General features: G+C 40.3%; 1 protein-coding gene across 2 annotated transcripts in view; it reads right to left on the bottom strand.

Moving 5' to 3' along the window:
- TENM4 (teneurin transmembrane protein 4) overlaps positions 1-14,490 on the bottom strand; it is a 607,238-nt gene that overhangs the window by 175,855 nt on the left and 416,893 nt on the right. For both annotated transcript variants that reach the window (XM_086739706.1, XM_086739707.1), the window contains exons 9-10: positions 7,739-7,909; positions 2,662-2,876 (exon numbers count right to left, since the gene is read on the bottom strand). In XM_086739706.1, the coding sequence (XP_086595832.1) occupies positions 2,662-2,876; positions 7,739-7,909 (386 nt within the window). The remainder of the gene's footprint in view (positions 1-2,661; positions 2,877-7,738; positions 7,910-14,490) is intronic.

Here is a 14,490-nt window from a genome sequence, read left to right as displayed (position 1 = left end):
ATGGCCAATCCCCAAAATTTATGATTTAACAGAACTTGGCCCAAGCTTAAAGGAGTTTAAAAAATGATTTGATCTAGGAAGATTAAATATAATAGACTATAACAAAATTGTGTAACTTCTATTGATTCGCTGAGGAAAATTAGAAGAAATGCCTTTAGTTAATAGTAAACAGAAGAATCATCTAATTATCTAACACAGAAAAAATTCTGAATGCCAGCTGGAATTTTACTACTGCCACCAACGAGATAGGCTGGGGAAAAAAAATTGACTTTATCAAACCTGGGGGAGATTGTATCACTGCTCTAAGCATACATTTTGCCAAAGTCTTGTTTATGAAATTCCTTACAAAATTTGGAAATGTAAAGTTCATTGGGGTAGATTTATGAGGTGTGGCAGATACTACAGATTATGCAAGAGAAAAGATGAGATTTTTGTAATAAATTTTGTAATTTTGTATAATTTAAACCAATAAACAGGTTACCTATTTAATGACTCCTAAGGCTATTAAGCTATGGTGAGTTTAAATGGTAAGGATTAAACTTCTTACGTAAATATACAGAAGGAGAACAATGTTTTCATTGACAGCAGGTTTTTAAAATAATAAATCTAGGAAACGGAATAATTTCAAAACAAAATTAAATATTAACAAGTGATATATCAATATTGGTTCAATAGCTGCAGTTTCATTAAGTTTTTTCTTCAGAATAGGATGGGGTTAGGGATCTCTTTCTATTAGCATACCATGATTTTTACTGTTTGAATAAAAATGTCTCTCTGGTAATTTTTGGCAACATTTTGGTCCAGATGATGATTTTTTTTTATATACTTGGCAGCTCTCAATTAATGGCTACACAAAAAGCAGCACTTAGAAGGACTTTGAGCAGTGTATTGCCTCTTCCATCATGTAATATTGATGAACACTTGCCACATCCCACAGTCAACATCTCATTCCCATCTGAGACTTCAACTGGTACACAACCATGTTGTTTTAAATAGGAAAGGTCCTGAAGCTGACAAATCACTCAGAAAATCCCAACAAAAATGAGGCTAAATAAAAACCAACAGCAATGGTGATGTCAGTGTGGACTTCTTAACTGTTTAAAATAGTATCATGGTTGGGTGCAGCACCCCTATATATTTAAAAACTTTGCTTTAAGTTCAATAGACTTAAGGTTTGGGAGTTAAATTTTACTTTTGTTATTTAAACAATTGAAACTATGCATGTAGTAACTCCTGTTCCATAACCAAAATTAATAATGATAATAAACAAGTAAAATAAAAGTTCACATAGACATCTGATCTACAATTAGTATCATTGTTGTGACCATGAGTTGAGTTTTTTGTTTAAATAATACAGGAGTATTAAGTTTTAAATGTTTGAATCTCCCTGTAAAAATAGACTGATTAAAAATGAGCAATAGCAGCACTACTGAGCCACTGAATTTATGACCTGCTGATCCTATTGAAATATTTTAATTCTGCAGAAAATTAGGCAGAGAAGGTGTGGATTTATGACACCTCTTTGACATAAATAAGTTGCAGGTGTGCTAATATGTAGAAAATACCGTATTACCCAGAAAGACCGTAATAACCATATTTGTTTGATCAAAAAGAAAATAAATGCAGGGTATTTCTATAAATTTCACATAGTAGTGTTGGTTGCTAGGCTTTTCAGAGAATACTGGAGGGCAAGAGTAAGTTACAACGTTAATATAAACCAGCTAATACTTTGATAACTTGCTGATGCAAGTGGGAGTAAGATGCTTTGCATCGCTGATATGAGTTATGCCCTAATGTATTAATCAATCTGGTTAAGAGCAGCTTAGAAACTGAAATGGAAAGTAGAGAAAATAATGTACAAAATCTGTATTTAAGGGCATGGTTAAGGGGATGGATTTAAGGGGAGCTTTCCCCAGAAAGTGATTCCTTGACACGGCTTTTGCCAAAGTGTGTCAAGTATAGCAACCGCTTTCATTTTAGTCCTACAGAATAATAAGTATATCTTGATTTCTGCTTAAGTAAGCCAGTGACTTTCTGTAAAAAAAAAAAAACAACTATTTTGCTTGGTTATACACCAGTTACTAGGCCCTGACCAATCTTAGTCTAATCTGAGAGTCAACATGCATAACGTGAAGAGTTGGCTCAACGCATTTCAGCGCAGAACAAAAAGTCAATCTTGCTCCCAGAAGGGTGAAGGGCTGAGGTCTTGCTGCTCCTACCACGAGAGGGGAAAAGGCAGAGGCTGAAAGAGGGAGACAGACCAGAGACACACAAAACTACTTAAGATATTATTCTTTTCTATGTAGTTCGAGTGTGGCTGTTTCTGCAACGAGCACTGGTTGGAGAAGGTGGTATCTCGTGGTGCTAGGAGCAACCAGCTGATACCCTCACTCACCATCAGCCCTCAAAACTCTTTTCCTTCTCTGGCAGTTTGCTGCCTTAGGTAACTGCCTGCTTCGCCTGTGCCTACAGCCCACCAGGATAATGTGTGTAAATATCTTCCAATCGTCACTTGATTATCTTTCTCTGAATAGATGACCTTTAACAACTTGCAAGCATGCAACAAATTCTTGGAAGAAATAGCTGAAAGAAAAAAACAATAAGCCATACGAACATACAATTTAAGACAACTATTCTTTAATTGAAATGAAGTCCCATTACCTGTGTATGCGATGGCGGGAGGCCTTTTCTGCCATAGATGCCAACAAGAGCAGCCTTTCCTAAAGACACATTGAATTTCAGATGCACTGGGTGGTCGATGAACACCTGAGATCTCCAAAAGATACCAGGAGGGATCTTCTGTGTGGCTCGTCTGCCAACATCAATTTCTCCAGAGTCTATAAAACTGTCGTCTGGAAAGAAACTACTGGGCTTTCCTGCCAAAATACAGGAACAAAAATCTCGGATTAGCCTTAGATCCTAAAGTAATCCAAACATACTGGTATCTCTGACATTGATCTTGAGAAACAGCCTATTAGTGTCCTGAGGTCTTCAGAATACTTTATGTAGCCAATCCATACGATCATGGGAGGAAAACTGGCAGGGTTATTCCCGGCTACAGTAACTGTTTTGTTTGAAAACATGAACATGGGAAGAGCAACCTGGAGAAAAACGGCCTTTTGTTTAAATTATAACACCAGAGAGTGTGTAATTACATTCTGGAGATAGATAAGAATAAATCATCTGACATTATATTTTAGAGCGAATGTAAGTTCACGGATGGAGAAGTCATTATTAAATTAGCAAAGAGAAGCGTAGTAACAGGGAGGCAGACACGTGTCACAGAATGGAATGGTAGTGTGGAGAACAGCAGCATGAACGATGCCTAAGTGGAGAAAGGAAAATATTTCTCTATTAAATTAATTCTTCACAGTGGTATTTGAAAATTTTTCCAACAGTCCAAAAAACGACTGACTAAAATTAAGGAAATTATAACCTGCACTTGAGTAACATCTCCTAAGAAACATGAGAAGTTTTAATTGGGTTTTGATACATTCTATAAAGTGTGTTATGATTATCCATCTTCTTTCAGAAGACCAGCAAGTGGAGGAATCTGTTTCTTGAAGCGACCATCAGGTTGGAGAGCCTGGCCATCAGTACACGCCACAATGTCCAAGGGAGTCAGCAGGGAGCTCAGCATCCCTGGAAAACACATCTGAGAAATTCCAGATTAGAAATTCATCCACTCACAGTTCTCAAAACTGGTGGCCGCTTTGAAAAATCTGGACCCACAGGAAGCCCAGGGAACGAGGGGCAGAATGAAAAATGAAATCCCAAAATGCCGCCTTTTGCGGCCCCTTCATCTTCGCATAAAGATGAACAAGGCAACTGCGTAGCAAACAGCCTTTATTTAAGGACATTTCTAGTTGAAAAGTACACAGTAGTGTCACCTGGAAGATTTTGGTCTTAGTATGGAGAGCACCATGTCACCAACACGGACTAATCATTAATTTTAGAAATTCAAATAAATTTGTTTTCTCATCTCTGTGCCATTACAGCATAGTACTTTCTGTTTCACAGATCAAGAAATTCTAACAAAATGAGAAGGAAACTTTCAGGGACATGCAATCTTTTGTAGGAAAATCACATTGTGAGACTTTTTTTCTTCCAGAATCTACATTTGGGAAATGGGAAACAAAATTTCTTTTCCCACCCATCATGAATTCAGGTTAAATAGTCTCAGAATTTACTTGTCCTATTGAAAAGGTGATTGGTAGAACAACCTTCCGTGTTATTGTTTCAAATTATCGTATTTCCTTTAATATTATATCATATTAATTATAATACTTCATTAAACTTCTCCATGTGCCATCCCAACAGAAACTCTCTAGGAGAAAGAGATGTAAATTCTTAGCTGTCTCTGTAAAATCCATACAGAAATTATATGCATCTATTAACACAAGAAGTCTCTGAAGATGTTTCTTTGTAGGATGGAGAATTTTTCTTTTCCTTTTTTTTTTTTTACTTCTGTAAAACTTTTTAGCAGAACTTTTGGCCCAAATAAGACTAAATTAGCAACTGCTTCAGTACACTGTTGGGGTGGGACCTGGTGACACGTTTCATTTCTATCGTATCTTCTGGCAGAAGTTTTACACGTACCAGCACAGTCTAGAAAGCAAAGGGTGTATACATGTTCACAGAAAAAAAGCTACTGGTAATTTTATAAGATCTATATTTATCTTTGTTTATCACATTCAAGTAAATATAAGGGGGGAATCTGCTGACTTTTTATCCTTTTTTAGCCAAAGTGTATATTAATAGCGATAATGAGCAGCAGCTTAGGTAAACGGACATTCTTTCCGAATCACTTTGTGCTGATAGAGTACAATTGTACAACGAAAATCAACCAGCTAGATTCTAAAGGGGATTACTTTATCAACCGGATTGTTAATATTTATTGGGCATACTAAAAATTACTTTTCACACTGTCAGGATTAAAGGAAACAGCTCCCATGTCTCCATGCAGAGTTTCTTATTCTATTATCATAAGATGAAATGATTCAGGATTATATTAAAAAAAGAGCACCACATGTTTCGGTTCAAATGAAGGACCTATTTTTTTCTGATTACTACTGATGTGTTTTATAGATTCTTAGAAATTCAGCTCAAAACCTCAACTATTTGAGATGTGTCCTGATGGTTCATTAATAAAGATTGTACACCAGAGTGAATCAGGGCAAGCGAGAATTCAATACGATAGATGTTGCTATGCAAGAGAGCTTGGAGAAAACGAGCATGGTACTCTGCCTGTACGGAGAGCAGCGCTTGCTTCTGTCATTGGGAGAGACAATTTCACAGATTTAATTGTTTGTCCACACAATTATGAAGTTTATGTACCCTCTTGGCAGACAGTTGTATGTCTGAGAAGCTGATATCCTAAGATCTGTGACATCGTGTGGCTGGCGGCTGATGTTCATCCTGATGGAGAAGCCCAAAGAAAGGCTCTCTTCACCGGGCTGAGTTCAAACCCTGACACCCATCCGTGATTCACCGGTTTTTAACCTACAGCAGGATCGGGCCCTATGGACTTGATACTTCATAAAGAAAGTACAGTAAGAAAGCCATTTCAGCTTCTAATCAGAAATTAGGTTTTAATCAGAATATCTGACTCCTTAAAATTAACTTCAGGCCTGAATTCTTAATTGAGCTGTCAATTACTTTGCTCTTTCCACACATTACCTTGAACTTTTCAGTTGCCGTAGCAACTATTCCTAATTTATTTCGATATCAAAATGAACTATTTCATTTCAGCCCTTGCTGAATCTGCTTGTATTTGTGATAGCAAGGTACCCTGACTCACCAAACCACTTAAGAACGCACTCGTTATTTCTCTGACTTCAATCCCAGTTAATTACATGCTTAAATGTAAGCACGTGATTAAGTGCTTTGCTAAACAGGGATGGGTTTACACACAGGTAAATGTTGTGCTGGAGCACAGCCACTGAGGAGAAGGAATGGTTATTGCTGAGAACTGGCCAGGCACTGGCAATGATTCATTCACATCGGCTGTAAGGATTTTCTAACACATTCCAGCCCATTTCATTATGATCAAGATGACTTTCAAATATATTTCAATCCATTTTTAAATAAATTTCAATCACATAGGCTCTGGTTTAGAATAGCAGCCATGCGACACTGCTAGTCCAGTGCATCGTCATCTGACGAGGAGAGAGCTGCATTTGAAGGCTGGCCAGGGCTACTCCTGCAAGAAAGATCTTGTCCTAACATATTTTTTAGTTAGGACAAGATATTCTCCTCTAAAGCCCACAGATTCCCTAAGATCTGTACAAAGCGCTAACTTGAGGGGTCTTCTAATGACATAATAAGGGTATTTCCCAGATTTCTCTTGTAGCAGAGCTTTCTGGCAGCAATTGAAACTTTTACTGATGTCACTGTAAGCACGGCTGAAAAAGAAATCAAGTGGAGGTCTTCAACTTGGCCGGCACTTTTGGATACATCAATTTATTTTCATTTTGACTTTGAAATGGAAACGGACAGATCAAAACTAGATGTTTCAAAAAAGAAACATATGGCAAGTTAGAGGGGGAAAAATAAAGGATCTGTTGTGAAGTATTTTTGAATACAACAGCAGGGATATCTGCAGCTTGCTGTACTGTCTGGTAAAGTTTGCTGAGAATAACCTGCTTAGCTGATTTTCCCTTGTAGGAACTCAATGTCAGCCATCAGTTGCTAGTATATACATTAACACACATAATTATGGCCTTTATTTGGACTCATACAGACAAGCTCTTAAAGGAAAAAATACTACAATTAATTTAAATTAAAGATGCAAACATAGGCTCTCAGCCAAAATGTAGGGAACTCTGTGGAAAGTTTTATGTTCAGTGAGTTGCCAGAATAGTAGCATATTTCTTATCTCTTACAGACAAACCTTCCTCCCTCAAAATAACTACCAAAAATAGCTAGTGACTTCAATCTGTTAACCTTGTATAAAGAAGGTTGCCACACAAACAAAAGAGCTTTCTGAAAATTTGAATTTCTCATTTCTCCAGCTAAGTCTTGGGAGGGATGAAACACCTCTCCTTCGCAGTGCTTACAGGTGCTTTGGGCAGTGCTGCCTCTATGGAAAACCCTGTAAGATGTAAAGCTGCTGGACTGACAAACCAGCAGTTGCTTCTAATTTTGGTTAAAATTACAAGCTGTTGACATCGTGGTACTTGGTGGAGACTAGGCTTTTTATCTGGCTACTTCTGCAAAGAAATGTCCAACTCCGGAATGCCAAAACTCACAGTCTAATATCTCTTAGCAAACGTTTTGGACCTCAAAACATTTGGTACTAGGTGGCAATGAGCAGGCAAACAAAAACATTTTCATACTCTTGTAGAGAAAACTCGATCTAGTTCTCCAGGAATCATTTAATTTTCAAAACACTTTTTTTTTTTTTTTTTTTTTTTTTCCCCATGAAAACAACCACCAGAGGCAGAGTTTTCATGATGGCCTTCTGTAGCCTGTGATATATGGTACAGGCGGTTCCACCTTGAGAATGCCTTGGATGTGTGGTGAGGGTTGCACACAGCTTTATTGCATTAGTGGACATCAGAAGGGTATGAAACTTAGAAACATACGGAAATAAGACCGACGACTACTAGTTCTAGAAGTGAAAGACCGGAAAAAGCACCTGATGATGGCAGCATTGAGGGTAATGGAACATGAGATTGGATGGCTGGAATTCAGAGGCAGACAGAAGACTCACGACATGGACACACACCAACCATACCTTCACTGGTTCCTTTGCCTTTCCTGTCAGGTAACTCTAACCCTGTGCCCCCCGAAGGATATAAGGAGACGTCCGTTGGCACTGGCCAACTGCTGGCTGTGTCTTCCGTGATTTCATACATCTGCCCTTCCATCGGCTGCAGGTGCCAGTTTAGGCCAAACAGGTGCATGGCTGTGGTGAGCAATGAGAAAAGTCATCTTTTTCTGTTTGGGAGAGTTTCAGAACTACATGGGCACTTTCTAAACCCTCGCTGTGGGTTGGTCATTGCTTTAAGACAAGAATTAAGGGAATTAGACAGCCCCTGCTGCTTCTACCATACCAGCTCCCCAGGTCTTTCCACCCACTCGCACTCATTTTAGATGACCTGTACCAATCCACTCTGCTTCTTCCAGTAAAACCACTCCTGACTCGTGGCCTGTGTGGAAGAATAACTAGGCACAGTGTTTCAGACAGCTCCCAAGGCTGGGATGACAATGCAGTGAACACAGAAATACAAGGAATATTATTTATCAACACACCAATAAATCCCAGGAAACTGCACTCTGTTTTGTTTTGCTGTATTCATAGAGTATTATATAGGTACTTTTTTTTTTCTTTTTACCCACCAGAAGGTCTCATAGACATCTCTGCCAGTTTTTTTTTTCTGAATAAGATCAAGTAAAAACTAACACAATTTAAGATCCATCTTGCGCACATACCTTTGTGATCAGCAGCACAAAGGCAAGCGACTATGACTGAGCACTCCTTAGGACAACTCAGCTTCTCCTATCCAGATCAAAGACACCTCCTCAAGATTCGAAAACAAGCAGCACCACTTAGATTCGTGTGATATCAGGGCATAGCTCTCTGTAGGTTTCTGGGCCATGCAAAGTCATTCAGTGCACACATGAATCTCTTTCAAGGCATTACGTAAAGACAAGTGAAGTCAAGGGAGAAGACAGAATACTTAAAAAGCAAACACATTTATGAGGAGTATGGAAAATCAAATGCTTACACAACTAATGCTTGCCCCTTGAAAATATAAAGCAAAAGAATGTGGCTTCCCATATCAGTTCTTCCGTCCCCAACGTAAACATTTCATATTCAATCAGGATCCAGTTTAGCTCCAGGCTCTACACAGCCAAATGATCTGGTATTTGCTACACTTGGAATGACATTTCTTTTTTAAGGGAACGCCTCGATACTTTACACTATGATTTCTCCAAGAAACTGTACAATGGCCCTGGCATCACAGCCGTTTAACATAAACAAAAACAGTAAAGAAAGAGCATTTCTGTTGCCTGTAGTTCCCGTTTTATTTACAAAGATGCATCTGAGCTTGGCAAACGCTGACAGGGACAAGTGGTTAGTTCATTTAAACCTGTGCATCAGGAACAATCTTTTCAAGAGGATTGAAAAGTTATCTGAGTAGTTCTCCAAAACCAGTACATTTAGGCAATTTAGCAAAATCAGTGATTTTTTTTTTCCACTTCAGTTTCTATTAGGTCATCTGTCATTTACTAACATGAATAAGCTTTTTTTTTGCATTACTACAACATCACAAAACACGACGAGAGCGAAACTCTCCTTCTACCATGTAAGCAGAGATTGGGTTTGTTAACATAGTCATTAAAAAATAAAATACTCTCCTAAAACTCCCAAACAGCCAGGAAGTACAGCAAGGAAAGTCTCCTGAGGACCTTTTCAAAACTCAAACATTTTTATATGAGTACACACACCAAGAAGGAATGCTACCAACCCAACTGATAACTCATAAAATCATAGGTTAGGGTTGGAAGGGACCTTCGAAGCCCATCCAGTCCAACCCCCCTGCAAGGAGCAGGGACACCTCCAACCACATCAGGTTGCTCAGAGCCCTGGCCAACCTGGCCTTGAATGTTTCCAGGGATGGGGCATCCACCACCTCTCCGGGCAACCTGTTCCAGTGTTCTACCAAACTAGGTGTTCTACTCAACCAGGATACTTTAGGTGGAGTGGCCAGTATTTTCCTCTGAAAGGAGTATATTAACTTGGCAGAGAAACTGTGTGAGGAAAGAGAGGAAATCAGACTGGGAGCAAAGAATTTGCATCAAGCATTTGGCATTGCTACGTTTGCATAATATCTTTGTGTTTATACGGCCCTCATCATCAGAGTGCCTGGGCACTTCGCAGCTATTAACCTCGTAAAACCTCATCAAGCAGGAATCTGTTATTTCTGCTTCACAGAAAGGGAAAAGAGAGCTACAGCAGATTAAAGGACTGACTCAGTTCACTTGTTTAGGAATTAAAACGCGATTGTGTGTTAACTTACTTAACTTACTCTGTGCTCTCAGGTTCACAAGCCCTAACAGGCATTTCGTGCACCCCTCCACCAGCAGGTTTTGTGCTCAGCTCAGTAGTGCATGCTGCCTGAGGATGCCATCCAGACCGGACCTCTCCATGGGCCGCAGCGTTACCCAGGTGCCACCGAGCTGTCACAGAGCTCAGGGACTTAAGTGCTCTGAGCACATCCAGGTTCCCATGTTTAACCCCACAGGTTTCTGGAGTCCCAAGCAGAATGAAAGCAGCACTGCTCGCTCCTCCAAACTCAGGCAATCCTGGACAGCAAGCAGTCCTGATGCCTCTGCTGGCCCTAACTTCCTAATCCCAACTCCATCTGCCAGATGTCTTCATATTACAATGATTTCCATGAGCTTATACTGGGCATCACTGGTTCAGGCAGGAGTTGAAGCAGTGTTTTTTGTTTTTTTTTTTCACGTCAGCATTTGACTTGCTCTGTCCTCTGGATATCACAGCCTAAGTGCCACACAAACTCCCAGGAAGACATTGAAAGGCCACTGCTTCCCCAAAAGCACCTTGCTCCCCTTTCTCTCCTTAGGAGGAATTTGTTGCTTGTAGATCATTACTGCAAGCAAACGGAGGTGAAAAGCTCAGCATCGTTTTGGGTGTAGTGGGAAAGCGATGAGTATTTCTTCCAGGCATGCAAAACACATTGAAAAACACCTGAGAGGAAATGTCTTATGAAGGGAATTTCTAGCTTCAGTGTAATGACAGAAGCAGTAGCCTGGAAGTGCTCTGGCTCTTCTGCACATTATCTGTCCCCTTGAGTGAGTGAATCAACTGTGTCGTGTCACCACTCATTCCTAAATGTTTGCAAAGCATCTTACATTGTCCCAACACAAAAAATATGACAGAATTATCTGTAACATAGGTACTGTGTTATCAGACAGAGATAAAACACCTGCATTATTATGTTAACTTTTGTCTTTGGTTAATGGATTTTGTCTAAAGCAAAAAGCTTCTTGTGTACATTGATGGCACCATCACACAGATCATAGAATCAAAGATTCATAGAATGGCTTGGGTTGGAAGGGACCTTTAAAGACTACCCAGTTCCAGCCCCCCTGCCCTGGGCAGGGACACCTTCCACCAGACCAGGTCGCTCAAAGCCCCATTCAACCTGGCCTTGAACACTGCCAGGGATGGGGCATCCACAGCTTCTCCAGGCAACCTGTGCCTGTGCCTCACCACCCTCACAGTAAAGAATTTCTTCCTTATATCCAATCTAAATCTCCCCTCTTTCAGCTTAAAGCCATTACCCCTTCTCCTATCACTACGGGCCCTGGAAAAAAAGTCTCTCTCCATCTTTCTTTAAGTACTGAAAGGCTGTAAGAAGGTCTCCTATCATGACCTGTGAGAATGAGATCTGCACATATGATGCACACAAAATTGCAAAAATCTGAGAAACACAGAGAACTATTTGAAAAACATTTTGATTACTAAGTGGTTTAAAAAACATTCAGAAAACAGAGTGCAAAAGCTTGGAATTAGTGCTTGATTCAGGGCTTCTGATTGGATGTTTCTAAGCAGAAGATAAAAGTCCCACCCATAAGGCAAACAGACATCGTGCAATTTCTGCCGCAGGTAGGTAATAACCAAAAAAGACTTCCTGAAACCAGCAAAAGGAGTCTGATTTACTTTGAAAACACACTCCAGTAGCAGGTATGTTATTAGGAAATCACCTTATTATTGTTTATCATTACTATTTTCCAAACTGGTGGAAGTTTCATCCTTTTGCGTGCTGCCCCTGACAGCTACGCTCATGATGAAAAGCCAAGGAGAAATAGCAGTGGGTGTTTTGGGGCTCTGCATCTCAGTGGGACGTGTGAAAGTGTTGATGCACATGGTTTAGGAGAAGCACAAATCAGCCCTGTTCTGTGCTAAACTGATGAAAAGTTATTTCTTATGGGGAAAAAAAATAAAAGACCATAATCAGGGAAAAACCCTGGAACCACGGACGAGAGGCGGACCCCTATACTTATATACTTTGAAGTGTTAATGTTCCTAAAAGCAAAGTGAAGCTGTAAAAAGAGTTTGTGATTCCTGATGTTCTCAGTCTCCAGGTCAATTGAACCCACTGTTGACATTTCCTCTGGCTTTTTTTTTTTTTGTTGTTTTCCTCCGCTCAGCTAGATGTAAGCTGTGGCTCACAAAGAGCAAATGCTCTCCTAAAACCTCCTACATCCTTCTCCCTCTCCCTCCCCAACATGATGCTCAGTAGATATTCCAATATTGAAGGCTTCCCATGTATTAAAAGAGCACACTGCAATTAACAATCATTAAAGTGTACCCTTTTGGAAAATACCACGTAGCTTTCACTGCCTAGGAAGCCTCATGACATGCTCTTTGCAGAAACTTTGGTTGTATTGCCCGTGGCTAATAAAACTCTTTTTTCTGTCTTCTCTTGGGATGGAAACGATCCTTAGGGGAAATGCTGCACGTGTCCTCTCTGGGCTGTTCCAGCACCTACAACTTAGATCATATAAAGACATCCAGGGCATCTGGCCCATTAGGCTCTGAGCAACCTGACCTGGTTGGAGATGTCCCTGCTCCTTGCAGGGGGGTTGGACTGGATGGCCTTTGAAGGTCCCTTCCAAGTCTAACCATTCTACGATTCTATGATTCTATGATTCTACGATTCTATGATTATGCTCATGTTCTGACGTCAAACCTTTGACTTGCACAATCTTTTAACAGTAACTACATGCTAGCAAAAAGTGCCCTGAAACTTGCTGAGTGGGCAACAGAATTTTCTGTGGCAGAATAAACCCTTTTATCCTCAGTCCTATGTCACGTCTGGCCACCTCCTTGGTGAGGAAAAGAAGGAAGTCAAACTCCAGTCCTTCCAGAGTCTGATTACATTACTGAGCTCAGCATTTCAGTGTGACGCGGCTATTCATTTGTTGGACTCAGCTTCACTTTAGCAAAGCAAATTTACAAACAGTTTAGCGTCAGCTGAGCTATTTAACCATCCAAATAAATCAAAGTTCATACTGGTGGAACCAAGTACTCAGGATGATGTCTCTTTAGCTTTTCACACATCATCTCTTTCTCTATTGCATTATTCCTACTGCACAGCTGTTTGTGGAGGCCATAAGCAACATTAGCTGATGCTATTAAGCCAAATAAAGAGCAACATTGTTTTAAAGTTTGTTTTGAAGAGACCCAGGTTTTTGGGTATCTTTGTATTATTGCCATTTGCTTATGACACAGCAAAACACTGAAGTGGAAACAACTTACTCAGCGGAGCAGAGAACAAAGAAATTGGTAAAGCATTTAGGATGAAAAAGGACAAACAAAGATAATAATTCACATGGTCAACAAAATGGACATCTCTTGGGACAGGTTGATGGAGCGAAGGAGTTAGCAGAGAGAGGCAGATGAGTGTGATAGATCACAGGGAGAAGAAAAGACAAGACATGCTTACTGAAGCATATGAGACCCCCAGAAACCACACAAGTCAGCAAAAAAATTGAAAAACACACTGGCTGGCCCTTTATTAGCTTGTTGCTTTGCCCAGAGCAGTGTAATAAAAAACTGAACCAATTAATTACGATGTTTGAAATTAAGGCTATGGCTGAAGCCACCAGCTGCTTCCATAGTTTTTGTTAAACGCGCTCTCACAGCAGCTCACAGGCTCTGCTGCTACCTCCTCGCTTGCCCTCTCAGAGCCAAGTCCTGCAGGTCCTGCGGCCGGCCTGGCAGTTCCTCACTGGGGCAAAGCTCCTGGAGAAGTTAAGGAATTAATAAAATGACAACTGCTTTACAGTTAACAACTGATCTTACCCTGAAAAATGAATAAAGAGTTTCTCAGAACGGAAGCTTAACAAATTAACAAGTTAATCATCACCGCCATGGGCATGGTGCACAGCCTGGATTTACAGCGAGCCCGGAGAGTAAACGGCATGCAGGCAAGATAGAAAGCCTTTTGAGCTTCTCATTTGAGAAACCTAATCAGTCTCTTCACACAAAGAACACTCCATATTTTGAATCTGTATTTATCTAAGGATGACAGTATATTTTGCAGAAATAACACAGGAGAGTGCACAAGCTTTGGAAAAACCAGGCTTCTCTCCTTCTTGAGGACATTGAATCTCTTCTCCCAAATAACTTGTGATAGGATGAGAGGAAATGGCCTCAAGTTGTGGCAGGGCAGGTTTAGGTTAGATATCAGAACACACTTCTTTACTGAAAGAGTGGTCAGGCACTGGAACAGGCTGCCCAAGGAAGTGGTGGAGTCACCATCCCTGGAGGTGTTCAAAAAAAGTGTAGATGTGGCACTCCAGGACATGGTTTAGTGGACATGGTGGTGTTAGGTTGATGGTTGGACTTAATGATCTTGGAGGTCTTTTCCAACCTTAAAGATTCTATGATTCTCTGCACAGCCACTCCACCCTCCTCAGCTCAGTTGTACGAACACTGGGTAGACCTGG

This window comes from Chlamydotis macqueenii, chromosome 1 (genome assembly GCF_036417535.1).
Source record: "Chlamydotis macqueenii isolate bChlMac1 chromosome 1, bChlMac1.mat, whole genome shotgun sequence".
NCBI classification, from domain to species: domain Eukaryota; kingdom Metazoa; phylum Chordata; class Aves; order Otidiformes; family Otididae; genus Chlamydotis; species Chlamydotis macqueenii.
This window is presented reverse-complemented; position numbering and strand designations above follow the sequence as displayed.